The 16,332-nt window shown below is 55.5% G+C and overlaps 1 protein-coding gene across 8 annotated transcripts in view; it reads left to right on the top strand.

The window, feature by feature from the left end:
* Positions 1-294: 294 nt before the first annotated feature.
* DGKZ (diacylglycerol kinase zeta) overlaps positions 295-16,332 on the top strand; it is a 48,236-nt gene continuing 32,198 nt past the window's right edge. For 2 of the 8 annotated variants that reach the window (XR_007719286.1, XM_050757535.1), the window contains exon 1: positions 301-879. Coding sequence is in view for 6 of the 8 variants with exons in the window: in XM_050757535.1 (XP_050613492.1) it covers positions 668-879 (212 nt within the window). In the remaining 2 variants the exon portion in view is untranslated. Of the gene's footprint in view, positions 880-13,449; positions 13,630-15,421; positions 15,841-16,332 lie in introns of those variants that run through there. The other 6 variants (XM_050757538.1, XM_050757537.1, XM_050757540.1 and 3 more) reach the window with 4 other exon arrangements.

Here is a 16,332-nt window from a genome sequence, read left to right as displayed (position 1 = left end):
CTGCAGCGGCGAATGCCGAAGCCGAAAGCGAGGGACCAGGCAGCCGTGGGGGTGGAGGGGACACATCGCAGCAGCTGAGTGACAGGCAGCGGGGTGATGATTGGCAGCTGCCGAGCGGCCTGGACTGGGACCGGGACGCGGGCGCAGAGGTGGCCCCAGGAGGCCCCCATACTCAGGGTCTTGCGCCCTGAGCTAGGTTCGTGCCCGCAGTGGGCTGGGCCGGGCTCGCTCCCTCCGTGCCCTGAGCGGGCGGGCTGGGCGGGGCGGCGCCCTCCCCCCCGGACCCCAACGGCTGGCGAGTGTCTCTAAGGTGACACTCGGGTGCGCGGCAGCAGCGGCGGTTGCAGGAGCTTGCTCTCCGCCCGGGCTCCGGCTCCGCTCCAGCCGTCCGGGGGACCCCGCCGTGCGCAGAGCGCAGGACCCCGACTCCAGCCGGGAACCCCCGCCCCCCGGGGGCGCAAGAAGACCCCGGCCGGCCTCTCCCAGGCGCAGCGCCCAGCATCTCGCGGCTCCTGTCGTCTAAGCGTCGGCGTCGCTAGGGACCTACGGAACCCGGCGCTCCCCTCCCTTCCCGCCTCGCGCCCCCGGCCCGAGAAGACCAGAGACTCGAACTTGAGCGGGGTGCCCCGAAAGGCCGCGGGAGCCGCAGGCGGAAGGCGGCCGCACGATGGCCGAGGGGCCGGGCGGCGGAGGGCAGCGCGGGGATTGGGCTGGCGGCGGCCGGGCAGCCGAGGAGGAGGTGGTGCGGCGGCGATGCCGGCGCGGGGAGGAGGCCCAGGTCGCGCAGCCCTGGCCCGAGGGTCCCCGGGCCACGGCCGCTGGGCCCCCGGTGGAGGAGCGGTTCCGACAGCTGCACCTACGAAAGCAGGTGTCTTACAGGTAAGGAGGACGCGGGCAGAGGGGAGCGCGGCGCTTGGGACCACCCCTCTTGCAGGCGTCATTGCACAAGCGTTTATTGTGCGCCCGCCGCCTGCCTGGCGCTGGGAGTTTAGAGATGACTGCCGAGGGATCTCTGTCTTTCGTGTACAGTGGGAAGGAGGCAGCTTCTGAGACTCCTTCTCTGCCTGAACCGTGAAAGCCCTATTCATCCACTATGCAGTGGCTGAGGGAACTGTGTACCAGGCGCTGAGGAGAGGAAATAGCCAAGACATTGTTCTTAACAAACCTCTATCTGCTGGGGAGAACCAGGAGATGCCCCCTGACCCTTCTGGGGGAAAGAGGAACCCCCTCTTCATTCAACAGGTCTACCCTGAGCTTTCCCGTGGGCTAAGTCTGTGCTAGGCACGGGCTTGTGGAAGTGACTGAGAGGCTCCCTGACACCACTGCGGAGACCCTGCTGCCCAGAGATGGGGAACAGAATTCCCTCCTGAACCCCCGTGCCCCAGCAGGCCCTGGTTGGCAACCTCTAGGGGCAGAGGGAACCTCCCCACCCCCACCCAACATCTTAATTCAGCTGGCTTCTGCCAGTGTCAGAATCTCTTGGCCTGCCGCCTCTGCCCAGAGGGTCCTGGAGGAGCCAGCCGGAGGGGGCCCCAGAGGTCATTTTGATGACCTGGGGTAGGACGTTAATGAGGGAGGACTGCCCCTCAGAGCAAGGGTGGGAAAGGTACACAGAGGGTGAGCTGGGACAGCCCAGTACACACCTTACCTTCCTCTTCCTCTCCCAAACCACAGCCTCAACTTGGACTTGCTGCCCCTCTCAAGCCCTTGGCCCAGAGTGATCGCCCCTGAAGAGTCTAGCAGGGCCACTGGGGCAGATGCAGTCCTTAGAGCCTGGTTGGAGAGGACAAGCTCCCTGTCCGCTTACAACCATGGGGCGTTTGGGATATGTCTGAGGCTGCCCTGGTTCTCCCAGTGGCTTCTGGGAAGACGTTTCATTAAACTCGCCCAGCGCTGGGAGCTTGAAAGGTCCCAGTATTCCTAATGGCTCTGGAGCCATCAGGGCCCCATCACTTGGGGGAGGAAGGGACAGTAGGGGAGGGGACTTTCCAAGAAGTGAGATGCTCAGAGCAAACGGGAAGCAGGCTAGGGTCCCATGGGCCCTACCTCCACCTTTCAGGGTGTACTAGAAATCGTGGGTACATGGGGCTCCATTACCAAGTTCTTCCAGAGCTCCACGCCCAGGGAGTGCATCATCCATCCCATGCCTCTGGCTGTAGATATGAATGGCCCCCTGGGGCAGGAGGAAGTGCAGAGGGCCTCACAGGGGATGCAGCAAAGAATGAAGACTTCTGGGATAAATGTCAGCCTGGGAGTCAGAAGACCTGGTTTCTACTCTTGATTCTGCCAGAGACTTGTGTGTCCTTGAGCTGGACAATATTTCTCTCTGGGTGTCAGTTCTTTACTTTTAACATAAGGGGATGACCCCGAGGTTTGCCTTAGCTGTGGGTCAGAGACAAATCACAAATGGAGGCTAGGCGCAGTGGCTCACACCTGTAATCCCAGCACTTTGGGAGGCCGAGGCAGGAGGATCACTTGAGGTCATGAGTTCAAGACCAGCCTGGCCAACATGGTGAAACCCCTTCTCTACTAAATATATAAAAATTAACCAGGCGTGGTGGCAGGCGCCTGTAATCCCAGCTACTCAGAAGCCTAAAGAAGGAGAATCGCTTGAACCTAGGAGGCAGAGGTTGCAGCGAGCCAAGATCGTGCCACTGCACTCTAGCCTGGTGACAGAGGGTGACTCCATCAAAAAAAAAGGTCGGGCGCAGTGGCTCACACCTGTAATCCCAGCACTTTGGGAGGCCAAGGAGGGCGGATCACCTGAGGTCAGCAGTTCAAGACCAGCCTGACCAACATGGAGAAACCCGTCTCTACTAAAAACACACAAAAAAATTAGCCGGGCGTGGTGGCGCGTGCCTGTAATCCCAGCTACTCAGGAGGCTGAGGCAGAAGAATTGCTTGAACCCAGGAGGCAGAGGTTGCAGTGAGCCAAGACTGTGCCACTGCACTCCAACCTGAGCAACAGAGCAAGACTCTGTCTCAAAAAAAAAAAAAACAAAACAAAAAACACAAATGCAGGCCAGAGTGGAGTAGAGACTTAGAGGGCAGGGAGCAAAGAATAATTGAATAATTAAAGGGCTGACATAGAAAATGTTGCACACGTGCACACACACACACACACGCACACAGTGGCAAGGGCTGGGATCCCCCGGGGTGGCCCCAGAATGGAGGCCCTGCCACAGCCCAAAAAACTTGGGGCCTGTAATCACCAAGGATGCCAGGTAATCCCACTGAGGTCCCCCCAACCCCTGCCTCCAGGTTACCTGTGTGAGGGCGGCAGAAAACGACACCAGGGTGGACTCCACTGTCACCCTTGGACAGATGAGAGGGATAGGGCATCTGCTCACTCCCCAGGGTTAGTCTAGGAACCCATTCTCGGTCTCAGAGCTGGACAAGGCATCGAGGCAAGGAGAGCCCCTAGGTAAAGGACAGACAGACAAGCTGGGAAAGAGCCAGCAGCTCTTCCAGGCCCAGGGGACCCCAGGGGAACAAACCGTGCTCTCCGGCTAAGCCCTCTCTTGTGGCTGCTGTCCTGGGTGGCGTGTGGCCGCCTAGTGGGGGGACTGGGGGACCGGGGGCTGGCAGGAGCTCAGGCCCATGGTGGCCCTTTTTACATCCTCCACGTGCCACAGTTCCGTGCCGCTCTGGCTGGCAGCTAACCCTCCCACCCTGCTGTGCGGAGTTGCTAAGAAAAGCACTTGAAAGCCCTTCCCAGAGCGAAAAGGCTTTTAGACAGAAATGCGGGGGCAAAAAAATCTGAAGGTGGGGAGTGGAAGCGGAAGCGGGCTGAAGGCCTGGCTGCTTCTGACGTAAGTGAGGACGGGGGCTTTGGCAGGACACTAGAAACTTCGAGGGGTGTGGGGGTTTCTCAGAAATAGGTTTCCTTCGCCTCCCAGTGCCAGCATGGGCTGGCAGCAACCCTGGCAGCTTCTTTAGATGGATGGAGAGATGGCGGGTGTGCACCAGCAGAAACTCAGACACCTGGAAAGGCAGGGGAGAAGGGCAAGAAGGCAGGAAAGTAGGCAAGAGAAGAACTTGAATGGGGTAGGCCCTTGTTTGGTTTAAATGGGTCCTGGTTTCCAATAAGTCATAAAAGGGCAGGACAGGTCCAGGCACGGTGACTCATGCCTGTAATCCCAGCACTTTCAGAGGCCAAGGCAGGAGGCTCGCTTGAGCCCAGGGATTTGGGACCAGCCTGAGTGACATAGTGAGACTCTGTCTCAAAAAAAAAAGAAAGAAAAAAAAATTTTTTTTTTCCCTGTAGAGACAGGGTCTCACTTTGTCACCCAGGCTGGAATGCACTATCATGATCATGGCTCACTGCAGCCTTTGACTCAGGTGATCCTCCCACCTCAGCCTTCTGAATAGTTGGGACTACAGGCACACACTACCATGCCTGGGATAATTTTTGGTATTTTTTATAGGGATGGGGTTTCGCCATGTTGCCAGGCTGGTCTCAAACTCCTGGGCTGAAGCAGTCGCCCACCTTGGCCTCCCAATGTGCTGGGATCACAAGCGTGACCCACTGCTCCTGGCCTCTACAGATTTTGTTAAAATTAGCTGGGCGTGGTTGCACGAGTCTGTAGTCCTAGCTACTCAGAATGTTGAGGTGGGAGGATTGCTTAAGCACAAGAATTCGAGGCTGCAGTGAGCCACGATTGCGCCACTGCACTAGAGGCTGGGAGATAGAGTGAGATCCTGTCTCTAAAAAAAGCGGGGGGCAGGGCAGTAGCGCCTGACATCTTGCATCTCCATCTGGAGGGAAAGAAAAATAACTCTCATCCTAAATGATCAGGGTTGGGCTCAATATACCATGGGAGAGCGGGTTCCAGCTAGGTAAAGCCAGAGTGGGGCAAGGGATACAGGGCTTGGTCTAAAAGGATCAGTTCAGAGATGCAGGATTTGCAACTCCAGAGTTAAGCTCAGTGGTTTCCAAACTGGATCACCTGGGGTCTCTTTTAAAATGGGTTCTTTTTTTTTTTTTTTTTTTTTTGAGACGGAGTCTTGCTCTGTTGCCCAGGCTGAAGTGCAATGGTGTGATCTTGGCTCACTGCAACTGCCGCCTCCTGGGTTCAAACAATTCTCCTGCCTCAGCCTGCCAAGTAGCTGGGACTACAGGCTCCTGTAACCACACGGGGCTAATTTTTGTATTTTTAGTAGAGACGGGGTTTTGCCATGTTGGCCAGGCTGTTCTCAAACTCCTGACCTCAGGTGATGCATCCGCCTCAGCCTCCTAAAGTGCTGGAATTACAGGCATGAGCCACTGCGCCCAGCCTTAAAATGGATTCTTTCTTTTTTTTTTTTTTTTTTTTGAGACGGAGTCTCGCTCTGTCGCCCAGGCTGGAGCGCAATGGCCGGATCTCAGCTCACTGCAAGCTCCGCCCCCTGGGTTTATGCCATTCTCCTGCCTCAGCCTCCAGAGTAGCTGGTACTACAGGCGCCCGCCACCTCGCCTGGCTAGTTTTTTGTATTTTTTTTTTTTTTAGTAGAGACGGGGTTTCATCGTGTTAGCCAGGATGGTCTCGATCTCTTGACCTCGTGATCCGCCCGTCTCGGCCTCCCAAAGTGCTGGGATTACAGGCTTGAGCCACCACGTCCGGCCTAAAACAGATACTTAAGCCCTCTCCCTAGAGGCCTTGCTGCAGGTGTATAGGGTTGGGCCTGGATGTCTTCATGCTAAAAACCTCTCCCAGGTAATTTTGACAGTGGAGCAGGTTTGGAAACCACTGGTTTTGCCTGTGAAGAAGCCGAAGGAAAAAGAGAAAGGGCCAGGGCAGGAAACAAACAAACAAACAAAAAAAAAAAAAAAAAAAAAGAAGGGAGGGGGTGTCCAATGTGAGATGACTCACTGGGATGTGGCTGGCGGAGGGCTTCCCTGTGCTGAGCTCTGTTTTGGCCGCAGAAGGGCCTCCAAGAAGAACCAGTGCCTGTACTTGGTGTCCTGGGTGTGGGCCAAGCTCTGCCTGAGATGGAAATATGGGAAACAGTCCCTTCCCTTAACAAAAGTATGATCCCCCATGCAGGGTGAGTATTGACACTTCAGGCTTTGCAGGGCACTTGACTCTGCCATTGTGGTGCAAAAGCAGTCATAGACGACTGTGTGAGTAAGTGGCCAGGGTTCTGCTAACACTTTATTCATAGACACTGAACTTCACATTTCATAGAATTTCAGCAACACAATACCATTCTTTTGCTTTTTCCCACTCATTTAAAAATGTAAAAAGCATTATTGCCGGGCGTGGTGGCTCCCGCCTGTAATCTCAGCACTTTGGGAGGCCGAGGCAGGTGGATCACCTAGCTCATGAGTTCGGGACCAGCCTGGCTTAAATCCCGCTTCTACTAAAAATACAAAAATTAGCCGGGCATGATGGTGGGCGCCTGTTATCCCAGATACTTGGGAGGCTGAGGCAGGAGAATTGCTTGAACCCGGTGGGCGGAGGTGGCAGTGAGCCGAGATCACGCCACCGCACTCCAGCCCGGGCAATAGAGCGAGACTCCATCTCAAAAAAAAAAAAGCATTCTCGGCTCCTGGGCCCTCCAAAAACAAGCAGCAGGTTGGATGTGGCCTCGATCCAGTAGATGGGACAGGACAAACTCATGGGAAACCAGAGCTGAGGCATCGGAATGAACCTGAGCATGGCAACGGGGAGGGGGGACTCCATGGCACACGCATCCCACCGAGAGAGGGCATGCAATGCCCGTGCATACAGGCTTCTGGGTCAGAGAGACCTGGGTTCAAATTCCAGCCCTGCCCTTTCCTAGTTGGGTAAGAGGCTTTCACTTCTGACCCTGTTTCCTCACACGGAAAATGGGAGCAATGATACCTTGTCAAGAATGTGGCTGGGAAGATTCAAGAAGATACCAGATGTCAAGTTCCTGACTCAGAGCACGGGTAAAACAAGTTAGAGCTTTTGTCCTGTGCAGCTGGACCTCTTCGTGGGTTCTGGAGGCCCTGTAAGGTGTGGACACGGAGCCTGGCCCCGAGCCGCAGATGGTGGTGGGACCCGGGGGTGATAAAGTTTAACAGAGACTAAAAGCAAAGGCTGAGCATGCGCACATGTCCCGGCCTATGGTCCTCCCCCTTCTCCACCCCCGCAGAGGGGCTGGGGGCAGGGACTGGGCACCAACTGGCAGAGGAGGATGCCCCCTGCTGTGGGCACGCTGCTGCGGGTCCACGACTCCTCCAGGGAGGGGCACCTGATCCAACTCTCCCTGCGGCTATTTACCAGAAGCTAAAAATAACCCAAGAGTGACAGGGAGATGGGGCCGATTTGTAATTTAAATAGCAACAGGATAAAGCAAGGAGCTGCCAGAGATCACATTCTGTCCTGAATTAACAATGCAAAACCAGGGGCAGAGAGCTGAGCCGAGCAGCGGGAGGGGACCACAGCCAGAGGAAGCCTGGGGTCCATCAATTTTCTTTCCTTTGAAAAGGGTGGGGCCCAGGCCCAGCCCGGAACTCCTTCCCTCCCCTCCAGGACCTGCGGTTCTTGCTGATCAGTGAGTCCAAGGCCAGAGAGGGCAGTGCCACGTTGTTCCAAAGGCCAACGTGCAGGGATCGGGATCCCAGGAGAGGGTCTTATCCGACCCCATTTTGGCATAAGGAGCTTGGGACGTGCCCCCAGCAGTCCATGTCCCCCAGTCCCCACACCAAGGGGCACAGCCACTTGGGCATTTTGGAGGGAACCTGGGAAGGCCAGTTTGATCAACGGCATTTGAAGAAGTTATTTGGTGGCCCGCTGAGATGGTGGCCTGTGGGCCGAGCATGGGGAAGCCTAGCGTGGAGTCTCATTTTTGCTTCAGTTGGTGCCTCTCAGAGTTTTCAGAAAGGCCCCTCCAGGGGCCAGGGTGCCAGAGACAAGGGTTAGTACCAACTGGGGAAAACTTCCCTTCAGTGACATACAAAGAGGGTGGGGAAGGAACTGGGACTGGACTTTAGGCTTCTGCAGGGCTCCAGTGTGAATGACCAAGGCTCTTGGCCTACAGGTGCCTAGAAAAGAAAGCTAATCAGAGACTGCAGTACTTTGGGGGCCACTGGGCCGCAGCTTACAAATGAGGAGCTAAGGTTAGCAGAAGTTAAGCAATGTGTTAAGATCACAGAGCCAGTAACTGGTGGAGCCGGGATCCGGACTGAGATCTGTTTCTCTCCAAAGCCCTTTTTACTCTGTCAGGCTTGCAAGGGCCTAGACTTTCATCCTTAAGGATCTTGCTTGTGGCTCTGTACAAAGTGTACATATCCCTGGGTGCAGTAATAGGATAGGCAGAAAGGGGGCTGAAAGGTAGCTATGCAGTCAGGGCTTATGACCCTACAGATGGGGGTGGGAGGCTTGGAAGGCAGGAGACGCACTGACTGTGTCCTGGGGGCTTGGTATAGTCCGGGCTGGGTACAGATGGAAACTCTTTTGAGCAGATGCAGCTGACCCAGAGTAAGGGGAGAGCTGTGCAGGCTCCTCTCCCACCTCCAATCCAGGAACTTGGGAGGTGTCAAAGGACAGCTTTCAAGAGAGATGGTGGTTTGAAGGACCACCTTTGGCTGCTGGGCCGCCAGTGCTGTGTCTGTAGCTCTCTTGCCTCAGCCGGAGAGGGTCTCCAACCTCTCCTCCAGGTTTCCTCCTGCTCATGACTTTCATGAAGCTGCCCAGAAGGAACCTAATCAAATGTCCATCTGTCACTAGCCAGCAGCACCTGCAACCCGGCTCAGATATATCTGTCTCCTCTGTGGGGGCAGAGGCCCAGCACTTCGGCAGGGGCCAGTGATCAGCAGGTGATCCCAGGCTCTGGGCTGTTCCCAAGGGCTTCAGCAGGTGCCCGGATCACAGGCATAGCTGCTGGGGAGGCAGGCACTTAGACTTTAAAATCCTTGTAGGACAGGCATGGTGGCTCATGCCTGTAATCCCAGCACGTTGGAAGGCCAAGGTGGGCTGAGCACTTAAGGCCAGGAGCACCAGATCAGCCTGGGCAACATGGCAAAACCCTGTCTCTACTAAAAATACAAAAATCAGCCAGGTGTGGTGGGACATGCTTGTAATCCCAGCTACTTAGAAGGCTGAGGCAGGAGAATCGCTTGAACCTGAGAGGCGGAGGTTGCAGTGAGCTGAGATTGCACCACTGCACTCCAGCCAGGGCAACAGACCAAGGCTCTGTCTCCAAACCCTCCATGTCTCACCATGGCCACTGATGCAAACAAGAAACCAGTCTCCCTCCCTCTGCCCAGCCTCTGAACACTTGTATTCAACCCATGGCAACTTCCATAGGAAGTCACTGAGCACAGACTCATGTACCCAGCACTGAGCTAGGAGCAACATAGGGTTCAAGAATCTTGTAAGGAAGCAAAACTAAGTGCACAAAAAGTCAAATGATACAGGAATATCATTAGGAACAAAAGTGTGCATCATAGGTAAGGGATCAGCGGGTGGGGTGGAATGCCTGTTCAGGAGAAGTGTTTGACACTTGGTAGATATTTATGAAATATTTGTCATACAAATGAATGAAGGAATGAATGAGCAAAAACTGTGAAATCAGGAAAGAAGATTCAAATGAAACTGTCAGATCTAGAGCAGATCTTAGAAATCATCTGGTCCAACCCAGAGAGGGTAATGACTGGCCCATAGTCACACAGCAAGGGCTGGAGTGTGAACCAATGGACTCCATGTCTGGGGCTCTTTCTACCTTCCCATTTTTGCTGCTTGGGCTGGGTCTGAAGGATGGAGAATGTGATTGGCCAAATACCCAGGGAAGATAAACTAGGAGTGCAACGTAGGCAAAGGGAATGGCAGGGGTCAGGGCCACATGTGAAGGGAATGCGAAAATGGGGAGGAGGGAAGGTTCATTTAGCGTCTATTATGAGGCAGGCACCAGCATGGCATGAGCTGAGAGAAAATCTCTGCAGGGAAAGCCTGCACAAAGAGGCAGAAAACAAGAGCAGCCAGAGAGCATAAGGAGCTGTGAAGGTCAGGCCAAGGAGGCTGGCTGGGCGGGTTTTGACAGCAGAGGGTGTCCAGGTCGTGGGTTGAGTGTTCGGCGTCCTGGTACATTTCTTTTCCCCAGCTCCCACTTGCTCATCCAGGCCACAGAAAGTAGAACACCATCCTCTGGGGCCTCAACAAAGCCCAGAATAATTTTCTTACCCAGATTCTTCTTCCTGTGTGTACCTGGGTGGGTTCTGAGGGGTCCCCAGCTTCCCAGGCCTGGCACATGTTGTCCTAGGAACTGCCAAGGGCATCCTCCCTAGTCCCGTGCACCTATCCCTTCCAGCCTTGTCCTCCCCACCCAACCTGGAAAGCAGAGATGACATTGACAGCACCAAGGAGTGCTAGCTCAAGGTGGCCCTAGTCTCACAGTCAGGACTGCCCTGCTTCTCGAAGCCTCCAGCCTGCCTGCTTCCCCTCCAGGAGCCCCATTTCCTGCTCTCTGCTTCTCCAGGGCTGCCAGACGCCTCAGATGGAAAACAAGCCCAGCCCCATTTCCTCTGTTTAACTGCTCGAGCTACTTGCAAAATGCCTGCAAGAGGAAGGCAGGGCCCTGCACAGACTCCTTCCAGAATAGACCTTGGCGTGGTGGACAGAGTCTCCAATGAGGCCACAGCATATAGGACCCATCTTGAGGAATTCAGAGATAATGGGTTGGAGGTGAAACTGTGGAAAAGTGGGGACTGAGCCTTGGGGGCATTACAGGGCCATATCCCCTACATTAGAGCAGCAATAGGATGTTTTATTTAAGAGCACAGATTCTGGGGCTAGATTCTCACCTCTACCACTTACCAGCTGGGTGACCTTAGACAGGTAAGCTTAGCAGCTCTGTGCCTTGATTTCACCATCTGTAAAAGGAGGAAAATAAGGCCAGGTTCGGTGGGTGACCCCAGCACTTTGGGAGGCCAAGGCGGGCAGATCACTTGAGGTCAGGAATTCAAAATCGGCCTGGTCAACATGGTGAAACCCCATCTCTACTAAAATTACAAAAATTAGCTGGGTGTGGTAGTGCACGCCTGTAATCCCAGCTACTCGGGAGGCTGAGGCACAGGAATCGCTTGAACCTGGGAGGCAGAGGATGTAGTAAGCTGAGATCACGCCACTACACTCCAGCCCGGGTGACAGAGTGAGGCTCAGTCTCAAAACAAAACAAAACAAAACAAAAGCAAAAACAGGAGGAAAATAACAAGATCTACCTCCTAGAGTCATTAAGAGGATTCAAAGAGCTATGTTACATATTCAGTAAGATTTTTGGCACAGAAATGTTCAGGAAATATTAGCCATTGTTTTATGATTACTGAGTATTAATTAGTAATTGCATAGCATGCATTTATTAAACAAATATTTATTGAAAAATATTATGTCCCTGTCATGAGGGACACAAAGGTGACTACACCACCAGATGGAGGTTTACAAGGGTCGGGATGGCATCTTGAAGGGTTCTGTAGCATAAATGTTTATTGAACTGAACTGACGCTGTTTCTGTCCTCGAGAAATTCACAGTAACAAACACATACACAACTAAAGAACTAGTTATAGAGCAGGGTGATTAAAGAACGCTTGAGGAAGGTACAGTTTCTTTCCTAGAACCAGTCCTAAGAATAAAGAGTGAATATATGCCCTACTGTGTATTTACCAAATCCTCACAATGGCCTCGAACTCCAGCACAGTTTGGCCTCTGGAGATCTTTCCAGCTCCTAATGCAGTCCCCCTGGCTCCCTGTTCGCTGGCCACACTGACCTTTTTTCGGTTCTCCAGACACAAGTACATTCCTTGTTCCGTGCCTTTGCTCTGACTCCACTTCCACCTAGAATGCTATTCTCCCAGGTAAGTCACACAGCTCACACTCCCCATTCATTCAGGTCTGCTCTCAAATATCAGCTCCCCAGAGACGCCCTCCCTGATCCCCTGATCCCCCTGCCTAAGTCACTCTCATCACTCTTCTCTGTTCCTTTTGGCTTCATTTTTCTTTATAGCACATTAGCACATCTTTCTTTTGTTGTTGTTGTTGTTTTTTTTGAGACAGAGTCTCACTCTGTTGCCCAGGCTAGAGTGCAGTGGTGTGATTTCAGCTCACTGCAAACTCCGCCTCCCAAATTCAAATGATTCTCCTGTCTCAGCCTCCAGAGTAGCTGGGATTACAGGTGCCCACCACTATGCCCAGCTAATTTTTGTACTTTTAATAGACAGGGGGTTTCACCATGTTGGCCAGGCTAGTCTCAAACTCCTGACCTCAAGTAAAGCACCCCCCTCAGCCTCCCAATCTTTATGGCACATCTTGTTAGCTGACATTATATCGTATGCAGATTGTTTGTTTCCTGAATGTTTTCCCCACTAGAATCTAAGCTCTGTGAGGATAGAGCCCTGCTTCCTTGTTTTTAGAGCTATGCTTTCTGATATGGTGCCTGATGCACAGAAGGCATTCAGTAAGTATTTATTAAATGAATTAATTTGTAAACCTTCCTATCTCTTCTCTATTCCTCAGATAACACCATGAGCTCAATTATTACTCCTTTTTTTTTTTTTTTTTTTTTTTCTTGAGACGGTGTCTCACTCTTTCGCCCAGGCTAGAGGGCAATGGCACGATCTCGGCTCATCACAACCTCCACCTCCTAGGTTCAAGCGATTCTCCTGCCTCAGCCTCTCAAGTAGCTGTGATTACACACGCCTGCCACCACCATGGGCTAATTTTTGTATTTTTAGTAGAGATGGGGTTTCACCATGTTGGCCAGACTGGTCTCGAACTCCTGAGCTCAGGTGATATGCCCACCTCGGCCTCCCAAAGTGTTGGGATTACAGGTGTGAGCCATCATGCCCGGCCTATTACCCCACTTTACAGATGAGAAAAACTGAGGCTCAGAAAAACTCCCTGACACATGTATTCATTAGTTTATTTGTTTATAGACTACCTTGTCCCAAAAGCTATGTAGAGGACTCTGAGAGGTTTCTGACCTGATTCAGGCCACACAGAGCTGGTAAGAGGCAGAACAGGACACATGCCTATGTCTCCAGGCTCCATCCTCATTGCTCATTTCTCTACACCACCATCCTGTATGCCCAGTCCCATGTAAGATGGTATGCTGCACACAGAAATGCTAGGAAGAGAGCGCTCTTTGAGGGCTGGGCACACCCAGCCATTGTACCTGGTGGTTGTCATAAAGTGGGAGACCTCAGCAGGACCAAGAGTTGAAAATCAGACAGGTTAAATGGAGAAGAAAACCGGAGAGGAGCCCAGGTGCAGATTCCAGCCCAAACAAGCCCCGTGGCTGCCTCCTGGCTGCTGGGCTGGGCTTGTCCCCACCTGCCCCTTGCTTTCCTGTGCAACTCTTCGTGGCAGCTGGCCCCAGCCAGCGGAAGGCGCCTATGAGCCCTGAGCCTGTGGTCCTCAGCTTGGGCGGCCAGTGGCCTCTAGCAGGCCCCCCCCCCGACCCCACCCCCGTCAGGAAGTGCCGAAAGAGGAAGAGAGTCGCCGGGCAGGATGAGCGCACTGGGGGCTGGCCACAGTGCCGGGGGAAGCTGCAATGAGGCCTCAGCTCTGGGCCCAGTGGAGGCGCTGGGGACGGAAGAAGGGGAGCGGTTGGGGGCACTGAGGCAGATGTGGCGCTACCGCTCCTGGGACGTGCCACAGATCCCACCAGAGGCACCCCAGACACAGTAGGTACAAGGGGTAGCCTGGGAGTGGGCATGGGACCTCTGTCCCTCTATGAGCCTTTTATCTGAGATGGGGGGCAACAGAAGTAGGGTCACTCATCTGTCATCCGGCACGCTGCAGAGGCACAGAGCAGGGCAAAGGAGCTGTTGGCAGGGTGCAGGGAGCTCTGATGTTTGGACTTGGGGGGGAACTGAGCTCTAGAGAGGCCAGGACTTGAGCAAACTATCAGTGGGGGGATCTGGGAAGAGGAGCCCCCCCAGGAGTGTGGCACTGGATGCTGGAGATTTCTGACCCAGCTGCAAGGCCTTGTGGAGACTCAGTGGGGTCTTCAGTTGCCTCTGATCTCTTCTCTCAGAGCCTGGAGTAAGAGCCATTGGGAAACTTCCCCAAAGGGACCCATGCACCCCAGAGGCCAGCTGTCAGGCACACTTGGGGATTGATCTGTCCTCCTGGCCACTCTGTCACCAGTTGCTGGCTGGAGGGCTGGAGCCCCACCTCCCTGATCAGACCTTCTCCCAACTTGCAGGAAACTGGGAGAGGGTTCTGGGCCTCGGAGTGCTGGTTCTTCCTCAAAATCACAGGCTTGCCCGCAGGTCACAGCCCCAAGCATTGGCTATTTGTGGCTGACTAAGGCTGGAAAACGGGCTGCCAGAACCCAAGAGGGGAGGATGAAAGTGAAGGTGACACAGGATGTGGCTTGGCAGAGAGGCGTGCACACAGAAATAGTGGGCAGCTGGTGCGGGCAGCAGGGTGGTAGGGTTTGGGGAGGTGGAAGACCATGCTTCCCAGCTCCTGGCCTCCCTTCGTCAGCCCTGCGGGGGCCATCAGAAACAGCCCAGGTGTGCGTGATGGCTGTGCCCCCACAGGTGACTGCTTGGGTTCCAATTGCTGTCATTTCTGGAGGGGGACGACCTTGGCTGCATTGGGGAGTGTCTTTGTGTGTGCATGTGAGGTATATTTCTGGATGGGAGTGTGTGTGCATACACACACGCATATGTGTGAGGGATGTGGCAACCGGTAACCATTGTCCTGGGGGCATCTGTATGTAGGAGAAAGGTGTGTCGGCCTGTGTGCTTGTGAATGGGAGTGTGGTACCTGTTGTCCTTCTGCGTGAGTATTTGTGAGTGTGTAAGGGCTGTGCAGGTGGTTCCCGTAGCATATGAGATCTATAGCAGGAAAATGCGATGTGTTTGGCATGGGTGAGAAGGTTGGAAACCATTGTGAATAGCTGTGGAAGGATGACTTTGTAGGAGAAACTTGTGAGTTCTTTGTTGGTGTGTGTGCAAGTCATTAAGTGACTGGTCACTGAATGTGAGAGGCTGGGGTGGGAAGTGTTCGTTTGAGTAATGAGTGGGCATAATTGTTTAAGGGACGTGTTTGCTCTGCGTGCATGGGGAGCCCTGTGTGACTTTTGTTTCCCTGAGTGCGATTTGGGGGAGCCAAGGGGGTATGGGTGGAGATTGTGAGTGGTTATGAGTAGGCACAGGGTGTGCGAGAGCGGAGGGGAGGTGGTGACAGCAGCCCTCGCGGGTGTACACTTGTGAGCGTGCAGTTGTTTGGTAGCGGGGAGATCGGGGGAGTAAAGACTGAGCATCTGAGTGCGCGCAACCCGAGTGTGCTAGGCCGGGAGATTCAGTCCTATCCAGGCGGGCCGGGCCGGGCTGGGGGCAGGGCTTTCTGCTGCCCCGCCCATTCGCCGCCCCGCCCCTCGGGCCGCCCCAGCGAGCTGCGGCGCAGCGGGCGTCCGGCAGAGGGCGCTGCGGGCCCGGTGCCACCGCGCGGCGGAGGGGGCGTGCTCGGCGGCGGGCAGGCAGCGGCCCGGCCAGCTATGCGGGGTCCTGCGGCCGCGGCTGGCGGCACTTCCTGGAGCGGCGGCGGCAGCCGCTTCCCGGGCACCTGGGCGTGGGGCGCGGGTGCGCGCGGCGCGGGGCGGGCGGGCGGAGCGAGCGCGCGCCATGGCGGTGGCGGGCGGCGCGGAGCGGGCGTGCTGAGCCCCGGCCGCCGGCCCGGCATGGGCGTCTCCCGCGGGCCCGCCGCCGGCCGGGGCTAGGGCCGGATGGAGCCGCGGGACGGCAGCCCCGAGGCCCGGAGCAGCGACTCCGAGTCGGCTTCCGCCTCGTCCAGCGGCTCCGAGCGCGACGCCGGTCCCGAGCCGGACAAGGCGCCGCGGCGACTCAACAAGCGGCGCTTCCCGGGGCTGCGGCTCTTCGGGCACAGGTGAGCGGGGCGGCGGCGGGGCAGGCACCGAGGCACCGGCAGGTTACCGCGCCCGCACCGGGGGACATTACTCGGCCACTGGCGGTCTGGGCTTCGGTACTGACACCGAGTCGGGGAGACGCTGGCACCGGCGGCACGAGCCGTCTTGGCGTGGGCACCCACTGGGGGTCATCCCCCAGGGCCGGGACACGGGCGGGATCGGTCGGCTTGGCACTGCCACCGGGTGAGGGGTAATTCCCTGGCGCTGGCAGTCTAGTGCGCCTCATGTGTAGTAGGACCGTGGCAGGGTCGGCTCCCAGCCTTCCAGCAGGCAGATGGAATCACCCCAGCCTTCGCGGCACAAGGAGGTAGGGCCCCCAGGACTGGTCACCCACACCTTCTTGGCACGGATAGAACAGGGCCTCTCTGCGCCTCCTGGCACCACTGAGATGGAGATCACACCGTCCTTTGGACTTTCATGGGACCCGGTTGCCTACCACCACTGTGTGGCAT

The sequence above is a fragment of the Macaca thibetana genome, chromosome 14 (genome assembly GCF_024542745.1).
Source record: "Macaca thibetana thibetana isolate TM-01 chromosome 14, ASM2454274v1, whole genome shotgun sequence".
Classification (NCBI taxonomy): domain Eukaryota; kingdom Metazoa; phylum Chordata; class Mammalia; order Primates; family Cercopithecidae; genus Macaca; species Macaca thibetana.
The sequence above is the reverse complement of the archived record's forward strand: the minus strand, read 5'-3'. Positions and strand labels throughout refer to the sequence as shown.